Source organism: Oncorhynchus gorbuscha, linkage group LG07 (assembly GCF_021184085.1).
Source record: "Oncorhynchus gorbuscha isolate QuinsamMale2020 ecotype Even-year linkage group LG07, OgorEven_v1.0, whole genome shotgun sequence".
Lineage (NCBI taxonomy): Eukaryota > Metazoa > Chordata > Actinopteri > Salmoniformes > Salmonidae > Oncorhynchus > Oncorhynchus gorbuscha.
The window spans coordinates 78235912-78259156 of NC_060179.1; the positions used below are offsets into that span (position 1 = coordinate 78235912).

Below are 23245 nucleotides of genomic sequence, written 5' to 3' on the forward strand. Positions count from 1 at the left end.
CACAATGCCTTTCAACTTCTTCAGATGCACCTGACATCACAGTTATCATGCTCTCGGATGAGGAGACAAAGTCATGCGCACACACACACACACACACACACACACACACACACACACACACACACACACACACACACACACACACACACACACACACACACACACACACACACACACACACACACACACACACACACACACACACACACACACACACACATGATATATTCCCGTTTATTCATACATCAGATCCTTTATTGCGAGTCTCTTGCCATATTAGACTGCGTATAAACCTTCTCTGTGTCATGCCCTGACCTTCGTTCCTTTGTTATGTCTCTATTTGGGTTCGGTCGGGCGTGAGTTGGGGTGGTCATTCTATGTTGTTTTTCCATGTTTTCTTTTCTGTGTTTGGCCTGGTATGGTTCCCAATCAGAGGCAGCTGTCTATCGTTGTCTCTGATTGAGAACCAAACTTAGGTAGCCTTTTCCCACCTGGTGTTTGTGGGTAGTTGCTTTCTGTTTTTGTGTCTGCCCCAGACAGAACTGTTTCAGTTGTTCTCGTTGTTGTTTTGTTAATCAGTGTTCAGTTCCTTTATTAAAAGGATGAACACGTACCACGCTGCACTTTGGTCCTCACCTTCTTCCACCAACAGCCGTTACAGAACTACCCACCACCAACGGACCAAGCAGCGTGGTAAGGAGGAGCAGAGGGTTTGGGACTCCTGGACTTGGGAGGAGATATTAGATGGTAAGGGACCCTGGAGTCAGGCTGGGGAATATCGCCGCCCGAAAGCTGAACTGGAGGCGGCGAAAGCGTAGAGGCAGCGATATGAGGTAAGGCAGCGCAGCAGGCATGAGAGGCAGCCCCCAAAAATTGTTTTGGTGGGGGCACACGGGGAGATTGGCGGAGTCAGGCGATAGACCTGAGCCAACTCCCCGTGCTTACCGGAAGCAGCGTAGTACTGGTCAGGCACCGTGTTATGCGGTAAAGAGCATGGTGTCGCAAGTGCGCGTGCATAGCCCGGAGCGCTATAGGCCAAGCCCCCGCAAGTGCCATGTGAGAGTAGGCATCCAGCCAGGGCGGATTGGATCCAGGATCCAGTTGCAGAGGGATCCTTAGCTTAGTGATGATTTTTGAGGGTACTATGGTGTTGAATGCTGAGCTGTAGTCAATTAATAGCATTCTCACGTAGGTGTTCCTTTTGTCCAGATGTGAAAGGGCAGTGTGGAGTGCAATAGAGATTGCGTCATCTGTGGATCTGTTTGGGCGGTATGGAAATTGGAGTGGGTCTAGGGTTTCTGGGATATTGGTGTTGATGTGAGCCATTACCAGCCTTTCAAAGCATTTCATGGCTACAGATGTGAGTGCTACTGGGTGATAGTGATTTAGGCAGGTTACCTTGGCATTGTTGGGCACAGGGATTAGGGTGGTCTGCTTGAAACATGTTGGTATTGCAGACTGAATCAGGGACAGGTTGAAAATGTCAGTGAAGACACCTGCCAGTTGGTCAGCACATGCCCGGAGCACACGTCCTGGTAATCCGTATGGCCCCGCGGCCTTGTGAATATTGACCTGTTTAAAGGTCTTACTCACATCGGCTATGGAGAGCGTGATCACACAGTCATCTGGAACAGCTGATGCTCTCATGCATGCCTCAGTGTTGCTTGCCTCGAAGCGAGCATAGAATGGATTTAGCTTGTCTGGTAGGCTTGTGTCACTGGGCAGCTCGCGGCTGTGCTTCCCTATGTAGTCTGTAATCGTTTGCAAGCCCTGCCACATAAGACAAGTGGCGGAGCCGGTGTTGTATAAATCAATCTTAGCCCTGTATAGGCGCTTTGTCTGGTTGATGGTTCATCGGAGGGCATAGCAGGATTTCTTATGAGCTCCCGGGTTAGAGTTCTGCACCTTGAAAGCGGCAGCTCTACCCTTTAGTTTAGTGCGAATGTTGCCTGTAATCCATGGCCACTGGTTGGGGTATGTACGTACAGTCACTGTGGGGACGACGTCCTCAATGCACTTATTGATAAAGGCAGTGACTAATGTGGTGTACTCCTCAATGCAATCTGAAGAATCCCGGAACATCTTCTAGTCTTTCATAGCAAAACAGTCCTGTAGTTTAGTATCTGCTTCATCTAACCACTTTTGTATAGACCGAGTCACTGGTGCTTCCTGCTTTAATTTTTGTTTGTAAGCAGGAATCAGGAGGATAGAATTGTGGTCAGATTTACCAAATGGATGGCGAGGGAGAGCTTTGTACACGTCTCTGTGTGCGGAGTACAGGTGATCTAGAATTGTTTTCCATCTGGTTGCGCATTTAACATGTTGATAGAGATTTGGTAGAACTGATTTAAGTTTCCCTGCATTAAAGTCTCCGGCCACTAGGAGCGCCGACTCTGGGTGAGTGGTTTTCTGTTTGCTTATTTCCTTATACAGCTGACTGAGTGTTAGTGAGTCTTAGTGCCAGCATCCGTCTGTGGTGGTAAATAAACAGCCACGAAAAGTATAGCTGAAATCTCTCCTGGCAAATAGTGTGGTCTACAGTTTATCATAAGATACTCTACTTCATATATTGTATATCCTGCTAGCTGAATATCCATGTCATCATTCAGCCACGATTCTGTGAAACATAAGATGTTACAGTTTTTGATGTCCCGTTGATAGGATATTTGTGATCATACCTCGTCTAATTTATTGTCCAATGATTGCACGTTGGTGAGTAATATTGACGGTAACGGCAGCTTTCCCACCCCGCTCTGTGTCCTTTGTACCTGCGTCTCTTCCCTCTTGTGAATAACAGGGATGTCAGCCTTGTCGGCTGTTAGCAGTATATCCCGTGCGTCCTGCTTGTTGAATAAAAAATCTTTGTCTAATCTGAGGTGAGTAATCGCTGTCCTGATATCCAGAAGCTCTTTGTCTAATCCGAGGTGAGTGATCGCTGTCCTGATATCCAGAAGCTCTTTGTCTAATCCGAGGTGAGTGATCGCTGTCCTGATATCCAGAAGCTCTTTGTCTAATCCGAGGTGAGTGATCTCTGTCCTGATATCCAGAAGCTCTTTGTCTAATCCGAGGTGAGTGATCGCTGTCCTGATATCCAGAAGCTCTTTGTCTAATCCGAGCTGAGTGATCTCTGTCCTGATATCCAGAAGCTCTTTGTCTAATCCGAGGTGAGTGATCGCTGTCCTGATATCCAGAAGCTCTTTGTCTAATCCGAGGTGAGTGATCGCTGTCCTGATATCCAGAAGCTCTTTGTCTAATCCGAGGTGAGTGATCTCTGTCCTGATATCCAGAAGCTCTTTGTCTAATCCGAGGTGAGTGATCTCTGTCCTGATATCCAGAAGCTCTTTTTTTGCCGTAAAATACAGTGGCAGAAACATTATGTACAAAATAAGTTACAAATAAAGTGAAAAGAAAACACATAATAGCACAATTGGTTAGGCGGCGGTAAAACTGCTGCCATTTCCTCCGCCGCCATTTGGGTGTTAGTCTAATGTGTGAAATGAGTTCGTCTAATGTGTGAAATGAGTTCGTCTAATGTGTGAAATGAGTTAGTCTAATGTGTGAAATGAGTTCGTCTAATGTGTGAAATGAGTTTGTCTAATGTGCGAAATGAGTTTGTCTAATGTGTGAAATGAGTTCGTCTAATGTGTGAAATGAGTTCGTCTAACGTGTGAAATGAGTTCGTCTAATGTGTGAAATGAGTTTGTCTAATGTGCGAAATGAGTTTGTCTAATGTGTGAAATGAGTTCGTCTAACGTGTGAAATGAGTTCGTCTAATGTGTGAAATGAGTTTGTCTAATGTGTGAAATGAGTTCGTCTAATGTGTGAAATGAGTTAGTCTAATGTGTGAAATGAGTTAGTCTGATGTGTGAAATGAGTTAGTCTAATGTGTGAAAGGAATTAGTTAAAAAAATGTTTTGAGTGTTGTTTTTTACACTGATTAACAGTTTTACTCAGAGTCTGTCTCCATCTCAAATGGCACCCTATTCCCTACATAGTGCACTACTTTTGTCCGGAGCCCTGGTGAAACATATACTGTAGGTAGTAGGGTGACATTTGAGACGCACTCTCTGATGTTGTCATAACGAGGTGTCATCACCATCCTAGACATTTGGTTTATCCCACAAATACATTACAGCAGCAGGGCAAACCACTCTGTCTCCAGAGACACTGGGTCCTTCCCCAACTTGGCCCGTTATGTAGTAACCACTCTCCTAGAGAAAGAGAACCATTCATAGTAAATCTAGAGTCCCAAAAAAACCCATTATTAACAACATCTACGGGTGAATCTCAATTGTATTTTCATTGATTCCTCGCATCCTCTCTTCTCACTAGTTACCACAGCCACAAAGTCAAAATTGGCCATATTGTAAAAATCATGAAAGCTAAAAGTTAGAGTTAGGCATAAGGTTAGCAGTGTGGTTAGGGTAGGTTTAAAATCCGATTTTGAGGAAGAGTAGTTTTAGAAATAGGTGGGGTTTAGCCATAATTACTTTGTGGCTGTGGTAACTAGTGATGACCATTCCTCACCCTATGAGCTCAATCACTTCCTGATCATGACCGATGTCCCTTCCTGTTTCCTATTTCCTGAAGATGAATGTGGGTGGTGGGCCTCCACCCTCTTCCCTGTGTGCGTGGGTGGTGCTGCTTATTTTGGTGGAGTCAGGTGAACCCTACCGGACCCCATACGACCAGGAACAAGGCCAGAACAAAGACAGGGACAGAGAGAGTACAGACACCAGGACAGACACCAGGGACTACCACAGAGATGCCAGGCCAGACACCAGGGACTACCACAGAGATGCCAGGCCAGACACCAGGGACTACCACAGAGATGCCAGGCCAGACACCAGGACAGACACCAGGGACTACCACAGAGATGCCAGGCCAGACACCTGGGACTACCACAGAGATGCCAGGTATTACTGCTATACAACATACTACCTAATAATACCACTACAAGTGGCACCCTATTCCCTATGTATATGTAGTGCACTTCTCTTGACCAGGGTCCCTATATAGAGCACTTCTCTTGACCACGGTCCCTATATAGAGCACTTCTCTTGACCAGGGACCCTATATAGTACACTTCTCTTGACCAGGGTCCCTATATAGAGCACTTCTCTTGACCAGGGACCCTATATAGTACACTTCTCTTGACCAGGGTCCCTATATAGAGCACTTCTCTTGACCAGGGACCCTATATAGTACACTTCTCTTGACCAGGGTCCCTATATAGAGCACTTCTCTTGACCAGGGACCCTATATAGTACACTTCTCTTGACCAGGGTCCCTATATAGTACACTTCTCTTGACCAGGGTCCCTATATGGTGCTCTACTTTTGGCCCTGTGATGCACTAAATAGGGAGTTGGGGTGCCATTTGGGGTTGTGTCCGTTGACATTGTTTTCTCTGCTAGCGAGGTGAGGGGTACAGAGTGTCAGCGGTGCTGTGACCCCGGAGAGGAGGTCCGTACTCAGTCTGCCAACCCCCAGTACCCACAACACTACCCACAGTACCAGGCGGTGCCACAGATCAACATAACCATCCTCAAAGGTAGGTGGTGCCACAGATACATAGCAAACGGGTCTGCAGTTAGCGTTTGATCAACGTCTTGAATACTTGACCTATTTTTGACACATTTGGCTGAAAATGCTCAATGCTTTAGGAAGTTTAATTTCCCCATCTCTAGGAAATACTAGTCACTTCTCAAACCAGCATATTGTGATTTACAAGTCTTATGTGGCCCATAAGTGATTATTTTCAGACCACAATTTGGAGGATCACTATATGCCAAAACTGGTCATAAAGAGTATATTTCTCATTCAACTACTAAAGCAGTTATTTGGTGAAGACTTTAACAATGACAAGTATTGAATGCAACAATCATATCTCTGTCACTGACAAACACAATCATGGGTGAGTATCGCTCACATTAATTCGAAAAGCATGCTGGGAAATATGCAGTTTTAAAACAACACCCCCTCCAAAAGAATGTAACAGGCTTTGGGCCAAAACTAGTTTTGAAACCAGTGGGTTAGGAGAGGGGATAACAGCTGTGGGTATTTGCATCTGCCACATTGTATGTGGCAAAAGCCTAATCGTCAGTAACTTGAGTACAGATACGCGGTGGAAACCATAGTGACCAGCCACTGACCTGAGGTCATTTCTATCATTTCTACTTTGTCCTTCTCTAGGTGATAAGGGGGACAGCGGCCAGCGAGGGCCCTACGGTAAATCTGGCAAGTCCGGCCAGTCCGGCCCTCGTGGGCCCAATGGCATCAAGGGCACCAAGGGGAGCATAGGGACCCCGGGGGACCCCTGCAAGGTCCAGTACGCTGCCTTCTCCGTGGGCCGCAAGAAGGCCATCCACTCCAACGACTACTACCAGACCTTAGTGTTCGACACTGAGCTCGTCAACCTCTACGGACACTTCAACATGTTCACCGGCAAGTTCTACTGCTACGTGCCGGGAATCTACTACTTCAGCCTGAACGTGCACACATGGAACCAGAAGGAGACGTATGTGCATGTGATGCATAACGAGAGAGAGGTGGTGATCCTGTACGCCCAGTCTAGTGACCGGAGCATCATGCAGAGCCAGAGCCTGATGCTAGAGCTGGAGAGAGAAGACCAGGTGTGGGTCCGGCTGTTCAAAGGAGAGAGGGAGAACGCCATCTTCAGCGATGACTTTGATACCTACATCACCTTCAATGGACACCTTATCAAGCCCAAGAGCGAGGGGTAGGGGGAAGGGGTCGGTTGGGGCAGTGTCCCAAATGGCACCCTATTGGCTGTATAGTCCACTACATAGGGAACGGGATCCCACTTGGGACGCATTCTAGGGGGGTTGTGGGCTTGTATGATGGACCAGTGTGACGCGAGAAGGAGACCAAAATCTGAAGAAGATTGGTTCCCAGTTCATAGAAGAATGTCTTAACTTTCTTTTTGTGTCTTTTTATGTGTGTTATTATTGTATTTTAATCCAGATATCAAGAGAGACATTGACTTACTTTGAGAAGTAAACCAAGCCACTTGTTAATTTGACAAAAACATGTTGCACACACAGCCTGATGAAGATTGATGATCTGTTTTGTCAGGAAATAGCCAAACAGAATCAATTCAAGATGGCCACTGTTCAAGATGGCCACTGTTCAAGATGTTAAACAGAGCAGAGAAATATTATCCTCAGGGTAGGGACGTCCCAAGGAGCCCACTAACCATGTTCAAAGTGCCTTGATTGCGTGAAGCATCGTCTTGCAGCCATACCATTCTTACAGTACTGCTTTCAATTTTGGCCAGTAAATCTAAAAAATGACACATTGACTCCCTGCAACACTTAGGGTGCATCCCAAACGGCACCGCATTCCCTATTTAGACACATAAGGTTCTGGTAAAAAAAAAACGGTGCACTAAATACAGAATACCGGTATAGTGCTATTTGGGACGCAGAGCCTTTATGAACCACGTATGTTGTGTGATGCAAAGTATTATGATTCGTATCAACTTTGCACCCAGATAAACTGTATGTGTTAAGAGCACTCCTCTGTCCCGGTCCTCGTAACCAGGAGACCAAGGCACAGCTTGATTGGAATACAGTCTTCTTTTATTAAAACAAAGAACACTTAAACAAACAAGCCACTATAAACTAGTGCTGACATGCAACTACACATAAACAATAACACACAAAATACCCAAGGCCTATGGCTACATAAATATGGTCCCCAATCAGAGACAACGACAAACAGCTGCCTCTGATTGGGATCCAATCTAGGCAACCATAAACATATAAACCCCTAGATATACCAAAACCCATGATTGGGATATACCAATATACAAAAACCCCTAGGACAACCCCCTAGACAAACAAAAACCCCTAAAAACAAAAACCCCTATAAAAACCCCTAGACAAACAAAAACCCCTAGATATACCAAAACCCATGACATATACAAAAACCCCTAGACAAACAAAAACCCCTAGACATACAAAAACCCCTAGACATACAAAACCCCTAGACATACAAAAACTACACATACCTCACTCGTCACACACTGGCCTAACCACAATAATAAAGAAAAGAAAGATAACTAAGGTCAGGGAGTGACATCACAGCTTTCAGATGTAGAGACAGATCATATTTGTTTGAGTTAGACATAGATGAGACATATTACACTGTAAACACATCCATTTACATGTCAATATATCTTTATTGTCAATTTGAACTCAATATATCTTTATTGTCAATTTGAACTCAATAGATCTTTATTGTCCCCAGTGTAAAACAGTTGTATACATAGATATCATAAAACATACATACAATGACAATGACCTAGACTAGATGAAGTAACATGACCTGGACTAGATAAAGCAACAGGACCTGGACTAGACAAAGCAACAGGACCTGGACTAGACAAAGCAACATGACCTGGACTAGACAAAGCAACAGGACCTGGACTAGACAAAGCAACATGACCTGGACTAGACAAAGCAACATGACCTGGACTAGATAAAGTAACAGAACCCAGACTAGATAAAGTAACAGAACCCAGACTAGATAAAGTAACAGAACCCAGACTAGATAAAGTAACAGAACCTGGACTAGATAAAGTAACAGAACCCAGACTAGATAAAGTAACAGAACCTGGACTAGATAAAGTAACAGAACCCAGACTAGATAAAGTAACAGAACCTGGACTAGATAAAGTAACAGAACCTGGACTAGATAAAGTAACAGAACCCAGACTAGATAAAGTAACAGAACCCAGACTAGATAAAGTAACAGAACCTGGACTAGATAAAGTAACAGAACCCAGACTAGATAAAGTAACAGGACCTGGACTAGATAAAGTAACAGAACCCAGACTAGATAAAGTAACATAACCTGGACTAGATAAAGTAACAGAACCTGGACTAGATAAAGTAACAGGACCTGGACTAGACAAAGCAACAGGACCTGGACTAGATAAAGTAACAGAACCCAGACTAGATAAAGTAACAGAACCTGGACTAGATAAAGTAACATAACCTGGACTAGATAAAGTAACAGAACCTGGACTAGATAAAGTAACAGGACCTGGACTAGACAAAGCAACAGGACCTGGACTAGATAAAGTAACAGAACCCAGACTAGATAAAGTAACAGAACCTGGACTAGATAAAGTAACAGAACCCAGACTAGATAAAGTAACAGAACCTGGACTAGATAAAGTAACAGGACCTGGACTAGATAAAGTAACAGGACCTAGACTAGATAAAGTAACAGAACCCAGACTAGGTAAAGCAACAGGACCTGGACTAGACAAAGCAACAGGACCTGGACTAGATAAAGCAACAGGACCTGGACTAGACAAAGCAACAGGACCTGGACTAGATAAAGCAACAGGACCTGGACTAGATAAAGTAACAGAACCTGGACTAGATAAAGTAACAGGACCCAGACTAGATAAAGTAACAGGACCTGGACTAGACAAAGCAACAGGACCTGGACTAGATAAAGCAACAGGACCTGGACTAGACAAAGCAACAGGACCTGGACTAGATAAAGCAACAGGACCCGGACTAGATAAAGTAACAGGACCTGGACTAGACAAAGCAACAGGACCTGGACTAGATAAAGCAACAGGACCTGGACTAGATAAAGTAACAGAACCTGGACTAGATAAAGTAACAGGACCCAGACTAGATAAAGTAACAGGACCTGGACTAGATAAAGCAACAGGACCTGGACTAAATAAAGCAACAGGACCTGGACTAGATAAAGCAACAGGACCTGGACTAGACAAAGCAACAGGACCTGGACTAGATAAAGCAACAGGACCCGGACTAGATAAAGTAACAGGACCTGGACTAGACAAAGCAACAGGACCTGGACTAGATAAAGCAACAGGACCTGGACTAGATAAAGTAACAGAACCTGGACTAGATAAAGTAACAGGACCCAGACTAGATAAAGTAACAGGACCTGGACTAGATAAAGCAACAGAACCTGGACTAAATAAAGCAACAGGACCTGGACTAGACAAAGCAACAGGACCTGGACTAGATAAAGTAACAGGTGCTTAAATATCTGTACATTCACTCACATAGTTGCATTCTGGTTGTTTGGTGACTGTGGACATTCAAACCATGTAAGAAAACTGTATCTATAGGTTTAGGTTATTGTACTAGGGTGGCGTTGCCCTTCTTTGAAATATGAAATGAAAAACCCAGGACTAAAATTGACAATGCATTCATCCCAAATGTCACCCTATTCCTTGGACAGTGCACTACTTCTGACCAGAGCTCTATGGGTCGTGGTAAAAAGTAGTGCATGACATAGGGAATAGGGTGTCATTTAGGGCGCAGGCACTAGTCTTTCATTGTGAATGTAACCTACCATGTATAATACAACAATAGGACCAGCTGTACTGAACATGAGCTGCAAAATACAACACATACAGTAATTACACATGGAGCTTTCACTTTTTAAATGGCGTTGTTTGGATAAAAGAAACAATCCATACAGTATATATTGTATTGTATTTTGCAAAGTGTTTGAAGTATAATGATATGCTTTTTATTATTGTTAAATATTATAATGTCAAGTGTAACATCAGTGGTGAAAAAAATATATTCCAAAATCATATCAAGTTTGACAAAAAAAAAATATATATATTTTTGTTGGTACCACAATGCAGTATTCACTTTTCATGAAACCTCAAGTCATTTAGTATGTCAAGGATGGTTTCCCAATATTCTGTTTATACAAGTTGATGACAGCCAATCAGATGAAGAAGTCCCTAGAGCTCAGTATTAGCCTCCAAGGCCAGGGCCCCATTCCAAACCAAACCCTCACACCCTATCCACGGGTCCTAGTTTGGCCTTGTTCCAAAACCAAACCCTCACACCCTATCCATGGGTCCTATTTGGGCCTTGTTCCAAAACCAAATCCTCACACCCTATCCATGGGTCCTAGTTGGGCCTTGTTTCAAAACCAAACCCTCACACCCTATCCATGGGTCCTAGTTGGGCCTTGTTCCAAAACCAAACCCTCACGCCCTATCCATGTGTCCTAGTTGGGCCTTGTTCCAAAACCAAACCCTCACACCCTATCCATGGGTCCTAGTTGGGCCTTGTTCCAAAACCAAACCCTCACACCCTATCCATGGGTCCTAGTTGGGCCTTGTTCCAAAACCAAACCCTCACACCCTATCCATGGGTCCTAGTTGGGCCTTGTTCCAAAACCAAATCCTCACACCCTATCCATGGGTCCTAGTTGGGCCGTGTTCCAAAACCAAAACCAAACTTCCCCTCATAGCTTTTGAATGACAGGTCATTGTAGGTCAAGTAATTTATACTGAACAAAAATATAAATGTAACATGCAACAATTTAAAATATGTTTCTACAGTTCATATGAGGAAATCAGTCAATTGAAATAAATGTATAAGGCCCTAATCTGTGGATTTCACATGACTGGGCAGGGGTGCAGCCATGGGTGGGCCTGGGAGGGCATAGGCCCACCCACTGGGGAGCCAGGTCCAGCCAATCAGAATGAGTTTTTCCCCATAAAAGGGCTTTATTTCAGACAGAAATACTCCTCAGTTTCATCAGCTGTCCAGGTCGCTGGTCTCAGATGATCCCGCGGGTGAAGAAGCCAGATGTGGAGGTCTTGGGTTGACATAGTGACACATGGTCTGCGATTGAGAGGCTGGTGGGACATACTGCCAAATTCTCTAAAAGGATGTTTGTCGGCGGCTTTTGGTAGAGAACTGAACATGAAATCTCTGGCAACAGCTCTGGCGGACATTCCTGCAGTCAGCATGCTCCCTCAAAACTTGAGACATCTGCAGCATTGTGTTGTGTGTCAAAACTGCACATTTAAGAGTGGCCTTTTATTGTCCCCAGCACAAGGTGCATCTGTGTAATGATCATGGTGATTAATCATCTTCTTGATATGCCACACCTGTCAGGAGGATGGATTATCTTGACAAATAATAAAAAAGTTCACTAACATGGATGTAAACAAACTTTTTTATATGTTTATATTTTTGTTCAGTATAAGTGAAACTCAAGGGGTTTTTTCCCCAATCACATGTCCTGACTAGAAAAAACATTCCTAATTAATTACTTATTTGTCTGGACAGGTAACAGGGTCCAGACAAAGTCATCCAACCCTTTTCGATGAGCTAAAATGGAAGTAAAAAAGGATGTGAACAGGAAATACTTACCCAAGAACAGAAATGACAGGAAACTGTTTTAGTGCCTGCAGATGTACATATTTGACATACTGTCAGTGAAAGCTGTCTACTGTTTACTTAATGTTTACTTTCTTTTAATTGAACTTTTTATTCATTCAGGCTAGTCAAATAAGAACAACATTTTATTTACAATGACGACCTGGCAGCCATAACAGTATGGATTGTTTGAAAAGTAGTTTTGATATATAAAGATTAAGCTGAGAATGTATATGGTTCATATTCATTAAAAATACATCAAAGAAATGCTCTGTTGTTTGTTTGAGTGACAGGGAGGTTTAGAGAATGCATGAGAGAAATGGTATCCTTGCATGCTTATTTAGGTGTGTGTGAGCCTATCTTGTATGGGGCGTGTCTCTAATTCCCCTGGGTATTTGATGGTGTGTGTGAGCCTGTCTTGTATGGGGCGTGTCTCTAATTCCCCTGGGTATTTGATGGTGTGTGTGAGCCTGTCTTGTATGGGGCGTGTCTCTAATTCCCCTGGGTATTTGATGGTGTGTGTGAGCCTGTCTTGTATGGGGCGTGTCTCTAATTCCCCTGGGTATTTGATGGTGTGTGTGAGCCTGTCTTGTATGGGGCTTGTCTCTAATTCCCTGGGTATTTGATGGTGTGTGTGAGCCTGTCTTGTATGGGGCGTGTCTCTAATTCTCCTGGGTATTTGATGGTGTGTGTGAGCCTGTCTTGTATGGGGCGTGTCTCTAATTCCCCTGGGTATTTGATGGTGTGTGTGAGCCTGTCTTGTATGGGGCGTGTCTCTAATTCCCCTGGGTATTTGGTGGTGTGTGTGAGCCTGTCTTGTATTGGGCGTGTCTCTAATTCCCCTGGGTATTTGATGGTGTGTGTGAGCCTGTCTTGTATGGGGCGTGTCTCTAATTCCCCTGGGTATTTGATGGTGTGTGTGAGCCTGTCTTGTATGGGGCGTGTCTCTAATTCCCCTGGGTGTTTGATGGTGTGTGTGAGCCTGTCTTGTATGGGGCGTGTCTCTAATTCCCCTGGGTATTTGATGGTGTGTGTGCCTGTCTTGTATGGGGCGTGTCTCTAATTCTCCTGGGTATTTGATGGTGTGTGTGAGCCTGTCTTGTATGGGGCGTGTCTCTAATTCCCCTGGGTATTTGGTGGTGTGTGTGAGTCTGTCTTGTATTGGGCGTGTCTCTAATTCCCCTGGGTATTTGATGGTGTGTGTGAGCCTGTCTTATATTGGGCGTGTCTCTAATTCCCCTTGGTATTTGATGGTGTGTACCTGCCAAGCTCTCTCAGTGGACACAGTGGAATGTGCTGGGTAGATCAGAGCGCTCCAACCCAGACCCAACCTAGAGACGGAGACAGCAAATATTATGCCTCTGTCTTTCTCTCTGTAGTTACTGTGCTCTCCCTCTGCCTCTCTTAGGCTTTTTGGGTATGTGAAATTTCAACAATTTAGTATGCTTTACATGCAAGGATTAACTGATAAATAATATTTGCCCTTTTTATTTCAAGATTGAAAGATATAATAACATAATGTCATGGACCGAGCTAGCCATTAAGGTCCCTTAATGCTCAAATTAGATTCAGTGGCTGATTAATTACGTTTGACATCATATTCGCTAAATCCTTAATACATACATATTTTGTCTATGCCAGTGGCTAACCACTCCCCTTGAGCAGTTTGTATTTTATTGAGACATCTTCAAGGGGAACATCATATGTGCTTTATTGTGCGTTATTCACCTTGGGTGAGAACTATTTGCACACATTGAGTCAGACAACTTGTGATGTCTAATTTCCGAAGGCCTTTTCTTTTTAGCATGTGAACAGTATGGGCACTCAGAGCCACTGTTCTGGCCTTTTGTTCGTCCAGTCGTGAGACCCTGTTTTGTACCAGCCTTGGTGGAACGATGGGCAACAGCTGTAGGCTGACAGGAAATCATAGGGCCTGGTCGTCTGGCAGCTCTTCAGAGTGCTGCTGCTCTGTTTGCCGCTGGGCTGATGTGGACTTCGCAAAGCAATGGATGGCTGACACAAGCCTTGATGGATTGTAATGGACGGCTGACACAAGCCTTGATGGATTGTAATGGATGACTGACACACAGCCTTGATGGATTGTAATGGACCCCTTCTGACACCAGGTCTTGATGGATTGTAATGGACGGCTGACACAAGCCTTGATGGATTGTAATGGATGACTGACACAAGCCTTGATGGAATGTAATGGATGACTGACACAAGCCTTGATGGATTGCAATGGACGGGTGACACAAGCCTTGATGGATTGTAATGGATGACAGACACAGGCCTTGATGGATTGTAATGGATGACTGACACAAGCCTTGATGGAATGTAATGGATGACTGACACAAGCCTTGATGGATTGTAATGGATGGCTGACACAAGCCTTGATGGATTGTAATGGATGACTGACACAAGCCTTGATGGAATGTAATGGATGACTGACACAAGCCTTGATGGATTGTAATGGATGACTGACACAAGCCTTGATGGATTGTAATGGACGGCTGACACAAGCCTTGATGGATTGTAATGGATGACTGACACAAGCCTTGATGGATTGTAATGGATGACTGACACAAGCCTTGATGGATTGTAATGGATGGCTGACACAAGCCTTGATGGATTGTAATGGATGACTGACACAGGCCTTGATGGATTATAATGGATGACTGACACAGGCCTTGATGGATTATAATGGATGGCTGACACAAGCCTTGATGGATTGTAATGGACCTCCCTGACCAAGCCTTGATGGATTGTAATGGACGGCTGACACAAGCCTTGATGGATTGTAATGGCCCCCAATGGTGGAACAAACCTTGATGGATTGTAATGGATGACTGACAATCAAGCCTTGATGGATTGTAATGGATGACTGATACAATACCTTGATGGATTGTAATGGACTCTCACACAAGCCTAAGTTTTAGGATTGTAATTGTTAAGTGACTGTCCCAAGCCTGATGGATTGTAATGGATGACTGACACAAGCCTTGATGGATTGTAATGACTTAAATGTAAATGACACAAGCCTTGATGGATTGTAATGGATGGCTGACACAAGCCTTGATGGATTATAATGGATGACTGACACAAGCCTTGATGGATTGTAATGGACGACTGACACAAGCCTTGATGGATTGTAATGGATGACTGACACAAGCCTTGATGGATTGTAATGGATGACTTACACAAGCCTTGATGGATTGTAATGGATGACAGACACAAGCCTTGATGGATTGTAATGGATGACTGACACAAGCCTTGATGGATTGTAATGGATGACTGACACAGGCCTTGATGGATTGTAATGGATGACTGACACAAGCCTTGATGGATTATAATGGATGACTGACACAAGCCTTGATGGATTGTAATGGATGACTGACACAAGCCTTGATGGATTGTAATGGATGACTGACACAAGCCTTGATGGATTATAATGGATGACTGACACAAGCCTTGATGGATTGTAATGGATGACTGACACAAGCCTTGATGGATTATAATGGATGACTGACACAAGCCTTGATGGATTGTAATGGACGGCTGACACAAGCCTTGATGGATTGTAATGGATGACTGACACAAGCCTTGATGGATTATAATGGATGACTGACACAAGCCTTGATGGATTGTAATGGATGACTGACACAAGCCTTGATGGATTATAATGGATGACTGACACAAGCCTTGATGGATTGTAATGGATGACTGACACAAGCCTTGATGGATTGTAATGGATGGCTGACACAGGCCTTGATGGATTGACTTGATTTGCTTTGCCATTACCACCAGTGCCTCACTATAGTTGTCATCGATACTCAGCCTGTCGAGGTCATCCAGCCACCAGGTCAGTTGGGGATAATTCAGAGGATATGTCTGTAAAATAAACAAACATATTTTTTTAATGCAATGTAAAACTCTACTAATTCATGCCGTTGTTAGGGGGCAGACAACTGAAATGACAGAAAATGTGTCCCTGTCAAAATAATGTCAGTGCTGAATGTGAACTGCTTAGAAGTCTCTTACCCTCATCATGGTCACTGGACACAGGCTGTTGGTGAGGAGAACACTCTGTTAGTTCCTCCAAGCAGGTGGCCCTGTCTACAAGTGAACATAGAAACTACTACGACATGACTACTAAGGCACAATGAAGGTTGTATATTTGGATGGTGCAACTGCACTTAATATGGATGACAACACAATATACCATTACTTGAAAACAGCAGAGGAAAATGATAACCCAAACAGAATAGAAGTGCCAGTCAAAATACTTTCCCTGTATTCATTCATGAAGTTAGGATGTACTGAACATTGACGTTTCGGCTTCATACCGTTTGGATCCCCAAGTTGTTGATTGGAATGAGCTGTAGGTAATAGTTAGAATCATGCTCCTAAATGATATGACAAATGACATGATATACATTTTTTTTTTGGGGGGGTTGTAGTATGTCTGTGAAACAGTGTAAGTACTTGTTGAGTACAGTCATGTTACCTGTGTCTGACTCACCTCTTGGCTGATATTACTGAATTTTGTCCCTCAGGGGTTGCAGGAACTCCAGGGAAATGTTGGCTATAACAGGTATTCAAAGTACATACAATGAACACTGATGCATGTATTTATGTACATTAACAGTACATTCATTTCATGTTGTGTTTTATAATGTTTTGTTGGCACTGTATCCTGCTGGTATTTTAAAGAGCTCATCTCCCGCATCTCCGATGTTGTGGGCAGGAAGTTCGCTGGAGAATCATCCAAAGTTCTGCACCACTGCAGCCTGGTGCTTTTACGGTGCTCCTGTACGGCCTACTGGGCAGGTGCACAGCTCCACCTCCATATCAACTGTGTAAACAGTGCCTGGAGAGATGCCCTTCACACAAACCATCTTCTATTCAATCTAGGATATCTCATCAAAATGTATATAAGAAGATATCAATAACATGAGGTAAGATATGTATAAGGCGGGTTGATAGTAATATGCTTGTATTTACCTGGCAGATGTCTGACCCATTAAAGATCGCTCTTCAAAGCAAGAAATCTAGACTTCTGGAAAGACTCCCAACATCCACATGCCACGCCTGTCACCGTGGCTTCAGAGTAGGTCTCCAAGCGGGATGTGGGGAGATCAAACAGCTGCGGCAGGTTGAAGGCTTTGGGCCTCTGGAGGATTGTGTCTTTCAGGACTCTCATGGCAGCTTCCACATAGTCGTTGGTGTCATTCCCACGGGTCCTCTCTGATACCCAGGGCCCAACACTCCCTACGACCATATAGTTTCTCCAGGTAAGCATGTCCTCTCTGAAACCCAGGGCCCCACACTCCCTACGACCATATCGTTTCTCCAGGTAAGCATGTCCTCTCTGAAACCCAGGGCCCCACACTCCCTACGACCATATCGTTTCTCCAGGTAAGCATGTCCTCTCTGAAACCCAGGGCCCCACACTCCCTACGACCTTATAGTTTCTCCAGGTAAGCATGTCCTCTCTGAAACTCAGAGCCCAACACTCCCTACGACCATATCGTTTCTCCAGGTAAGCATGTCCTCTCTGAAACCCAGGGCCCAACACTCCCTACGACCATATCGTTTCTCCAGGTAAGCATGTCCTCTCTGAAACCCAGGGCCCCACACTCCCTACGACCATATCGTTTCTCCAGGTAAGCATGTCCTCTCTGAAACTCAGAGCCCAACACTCCCTACGACCACATCGTTTCTCCAGGTAAGCATGTCCTCTCTGAAACCCAGGGCCCCACACTCCCTACGACCATATAGTTTCTCCAGGTAAGCATGTCCTCTCTGAAACCCAGGGCCCCACACTCCCTACGACCATATAGTTTCTCCAGGTAAGCATGTCCTCTCTGAAACCCAGGGCCCCACACTCCCTACGACCATATAGTTTCTCCAGGTAAGCATGTCCTCTCTGAAACTCAGAGCCCAACACTCCCTACGACCATATCGTTTCTCCAGGTAAGCATGTCCTCTCTGAAACCCAGGGCCCAACACTCCCTACGACCATATCGTTTCTCCAGGTAAGCATGTCCTCTCTGAAACTCAGAGCCCAACACTCCCTACGACCATATCGTTTCTCCAGGTAAGCATGTCCTCTCTGAAACTCAGAGCCCAACACTCCCTACGACCATATCGTTTCTCCAGGTAAGCATGTCCTCTCTGAAACTCAGAGCCCAACACTCCCTACGACCATATCGTTTCTCCAGGTAAGCATGTCCTCTCTGAAACTCAGAGCCCAACACTCCCTACGACCATATCGTTTCTCCAGGTAAGCATGTCCTCTCTGAAACTCAGAGCCCAACACTCCCTACGACCATATCGTTTCTCCAGGTAAGCATGTCCTCTCTGAAACTCAGAGCCCAACACTCCCTACGACCATATCGTTTCTCCAGGTAAGCATGTCCTCTCTGAAACCCAGGGCCCAACACTCCCTACGACCATATCGTTTCTCCAGGTAAGCATGTCCTCTCTGAAACCCAGGGCCCAACACTCCCTACGACCATATCGTTTCTCCATCTAAGCATGTCCTCTCTGAAACCCAGGGCCCAACACTCCCTATGACCATATCGTTTCTCCAGGTAAGCATGTCCTCTCTGAAACCCAGAGCCCAACACTCCCTATGACCATATCGTTTCTCCAGGTAAGCATGTCCTCTCTGAAACCCAGGGCCCAACACTCCCTATGACCATATCGTTTCTCCAGGTAAGCATGTCCTCTCTGAAACCCAGGGCCCAACACTCCCTATGACCATATCGTTTCTCCAGGTAAGCATGTCCTCTCTGAAACCCAGGGCCCAACACTCCCTACGACCATAACGTTTCTCCAGGTAAGCATGTCCTCTCTGAAACCCAGGGCCCAACACTCCCTACGACCATAACGTTTCTCCAGGTGAGCAAGGGATTTGCTGTACCTGCAATTGTTCAATGAACACACATAAAACAACTGACATGTATTGTCTCACTGTTAACATTTGTGAGGGTTAAAACATTCTGTTCTGTGAATACCAGTATTGAAGAGTTTACTTTTGTTACGTCATGTGAGGAGGACAGTTAAAGGTCTTGTTCCAGTTATTATACACTGAACATCGACCTAACTTTACTCTACACCGACTTTACTCTACACTGACTTTACTCTACACTGACTTTACTCTACACTGACTTTACTCTACACTAACTTAACTCTACACTGACTTTACTCTACACTGACTTTACACTGACTTTACTCTACACTGATTTTACTCTACACTGACTTTACTCTACACTGACCTGACTTTACTCTACACTGACCTAACTTTACTCTACACTGACCTGACTTTACTCTACACTGACTTTACTCTACACTGACTTTACTCTACACTGACCTGACTTTACTCTACACTGACTTTACTCTACACTGACCTAACTATACTCTACACTGACCTGACTTTACTCTACACTGACCTGACTTTACTCTACACTGACTTTACTCTACACTGACCTGACTTTACTCTACACTGACTTTACTCTACACTGACCTGACTTTACTCTACACTGACATGACTTTACTCTACACTGACCTAACTTTACTCTACACTGACCTGACTTTACTCTACACTGACCTAACTTTACTCTACACTGACCTGACTTTACTCTACACTGACTTTACTCTACACTGACCTGACTTTACTCTACACTGACCTGACTTTACTCTACACTGACTTTACTCTACACTGACTTTACTCTACACTGACTTTACTCTACACTGACTTTACTCTACACTGACTTTACTCTACACTAACTTAACTCTACACTGACTTTACTCTACACTGACTTTACTCTACACTGACTTTACTCTACACTGATTTTACTCTACACTGACTTTACTCTACACTGACCTAACTTTACTCTACACTGACCTGACTTTACTCTACACTGACTTTACTCTACACTGACCTAACTATACTCTACACTGACCTGACTTTACTCTACACTGACCTGACTTTACTCTACACTGACTTTACTCTACACTGACCTGACTTTACTCTACACTGACTTTACTCTACACTGACCTGACTTTACTCTACACTGACATGACTTTACTCTACACTGACCTAACTTTACTCTACACTGACCTGACTTTACTCTACACTGACCTAACTTTACTCTACACTGACCTGACTTTACTCTACACTGACTTTACTCTACACTGACCTGACTTTACTCTACACTGACCTGACTTTACTCTACACTGACTTTACTCTACACTGACTTAACTTTACTCTACACTGACTTTACTCTACACTGACCTAACTTTACTCTACACTGACTTTACTCTACACTGACCTAACTTTACTCTACACTGACTTGACTGAAACTGGGTTGACAAGGGCCCGATGATGGAGCTGTTTCACCTTGTCCATATCCCTAGCATAAAGCATGTCCTTGACGATACTAAAGAGAGCCTGCCTGACCTTCATCTCAATGCCATGTTCTTTGCTCCATAGCCACCTCCAGGCTGTTTGGAGCAGGTGAAAAACACAGAGGAGGGTTGCCTCCGGGGTGGCCTAATGCTCCTCTCTCTGCCTTAGCAAAAGACGAGGCCCTGCCTGACCTCAGGTGTAAAACACAGAGGAGGGTTGCCTCCGGGGTGGCCTAATGCTCCTCTCTCTGCCTTAGCAAAAGACGAGGCCCTGCCTGACCTCAGGTGTAAAACACAGAGGAGGGTTGCCCCCGGGGTGGCCTAATGCTCCACTCTCTGCCTTAGCAAAAGACGAGGCCCTGCCTGACCTCAGGTGTAAAACACAGAGGAGGGTTGCCCCCGGGGTGGCCTAATGCTCCACTCTCTGCCTTAGCAAAAGACGAGGCCCTGCCTGACCTCTCCCAGCTAATGCATCCTCCACCAATATCTCCTTCAGGATCCTAAGGCCCTCAAAAATTGTGGCCTCATCTTCTGACTGGGCGAAGATGATCCCAAGACGAAGATAGTAAAAACATTCTGCAGTTTTCTCTGTCCATGTTTCTGGATGAATCGACGAAACATTGGTGTTTGAGTTGATGGATCCGCTTCTTAAGGGGGGACGATGTGGAGAGGAGTTCCACATGAAGATGTTGCTTTTTTAGCTCAGGTGTTTCTGCATTTTAGATGGTGTTCCTCTATCTGCCTCTCTAGTGCTGATATCATGGAAGGCCTGCTCTGCTTTCCGTACTTTTTCCGAAAGACTTTCTGATTCAATCTGTGCCAAATACATGGTGAAAATTACAAATAAACCTTGTCTCTAAAAATATATTCTACAGAAAATGATTTTTTAAACATTTTATTTTGGCTCTGTAGTCTCCCAAGATTTGCAATCCTCAAATCAAATCAGATGTTATTGGTCACATACACATGGTTAGCAGATGTTATTGGTCACAGACACGTGGTTAGGAGATGTTTTTGGTCACATACACATGGTTAACAGATGTTATTGGTCACAGACACATGGTTAGCAGATGTTATTGGTCACATACACATGGTTAGCAGATGTTATTGGTCACATACACATGGTTAGCAGATGTTATTGGTCACATACACATGGTTAGCAGATGTTATTGGTCACATACACATGGTTAGCAGATGTTATTGGTCACATACACATGGTTAGCAGATGTTAATGTGACTGTAGAGAAATGCTTGTGCTTCCTGTTCCGACAGTGCAGTAATATCTCACAAGTAATCTAATCTTACACTGTATATAATATGAAAATACACTGTTATAGCCAGATCATATGTGAGATGTATGTGGGTGAGACCAATGTACCAATGTGTGTATCTCGTATGGATTTAATCATGTCTATAGGGAGCAGCATTTCTTACCCAATGGCTCTTCCCCCCTGTGAGTCCACAGCAAAACAACACTTACATTGGTCTCACTCACACATAGAGTACTGTATCTGTGTAGAAAACATAAAGTTACCACTTGTCATGGTGTACACACAGGTCGATCTGAATGACCTTACATATGTTTAAGAATAATATATGCCATTTAGCAGACGCTTTTATCCAAAGCGACTTACAGTCATGTGTGCATACATTCTACGCATGGGTGGTCCCAGGGATCAAACCCACTACCCTGGCGTTACAAGCGCCATGCTCTACCAACTGAGCTACAGAAGGACCACTCTCTAAGAAAGAGAGAAGATGATGTTGGTGCTGGGAATAAGGCATATGTACCGCTAACAGAACTTCAGGTCTGGACAGAGAGCTCTATCTGTAGCGGCAAATGTTTAATTCTCCCCGTGTTCCATCTGCAGATCACTGGTTAGCGCGTCCAAATCTGATGAAGGGGAAGTGGCCCAATCTCAAAAAGCTTTGACAAAGTCTCTGTGGCTTTGGCCCCAACATCTCTGGTGTTTAAGTGCATCAGCCACAAAGATATTATGGTTGTGGACAATGGGGACAAACGCAACACTGCTGGATACGTAGGAAGATGTTGGTCCTTGCCTTGCTCCTAGAACAATCATTTGATCGTCTTCGCTTGGATCAAAGTTAGAGAATGATTAATCACAATGGGCAGGCTTGTATATGTAAATAAACCAATCACACACCTGCTCAGCCTCCCTTTTCCGGTGACACAGCGTATCAGAGTGATACATATTTTAGATGGACAGCCAGGGTTTTTTGATGTTCCCTTGTTGTCCGCAGTGGGGTGGATCTACTGGACATCTTGTGTTGGCACCTGTATCCAGCCTAAACAGGGGGTATTGTATTTATTATCGGAATGTCTGCATGCCTTACCTTTTCTCTCTCTCTCACCGACAAAATTAAATTTTTCCCACTTTAATCAGTACCTTGAAAAGAATAGTATGTCCTTTCCTGGGTCTTGTTACACTGCCCCGCTGTCTCCAGTGTCTTTAGCCACTGTTGTACCTCCTCAACAGAATTCACTCCTTGGTGTAGACTCAATTCAAACGTTGAGTGGTCTCTCTGGGTAGGTCTCTCCACAAGTGAACAAATAGGATATTTGCGACCAAGGGGATAGCCAACTCTAAATAGGAAAAC

General features: G+C 44.3%; 1 protein-coding gene across 1 annotated transcript; it reads left to right on the forward strand.

Annotated features, from left to right (window-relative positions):
- Positions 1 to 4590: 4590 nt before the first annotated feature.
- Positions 4591 to 7810, forward strand: LOC124039052 (complement C1q tumor necrosis factor-related protein 1-like). Its single transcript, XM_046354932.1, has 3 exons — positions 4591 to 4916; positions 5417 to 5553; positions 6195 to 7810. Exons 1-3 carry the CDS (start codon positions 4591 to 4593, stop codon positions 6743 to 6745), a joined length of 1014 nt encoding a protein of 337 aa, XP_046210888.1. The 3' UTR covers positions 6746 to 7810.
- Positions 7811 to 23245: the final 15435 nt, after the last annotated feature.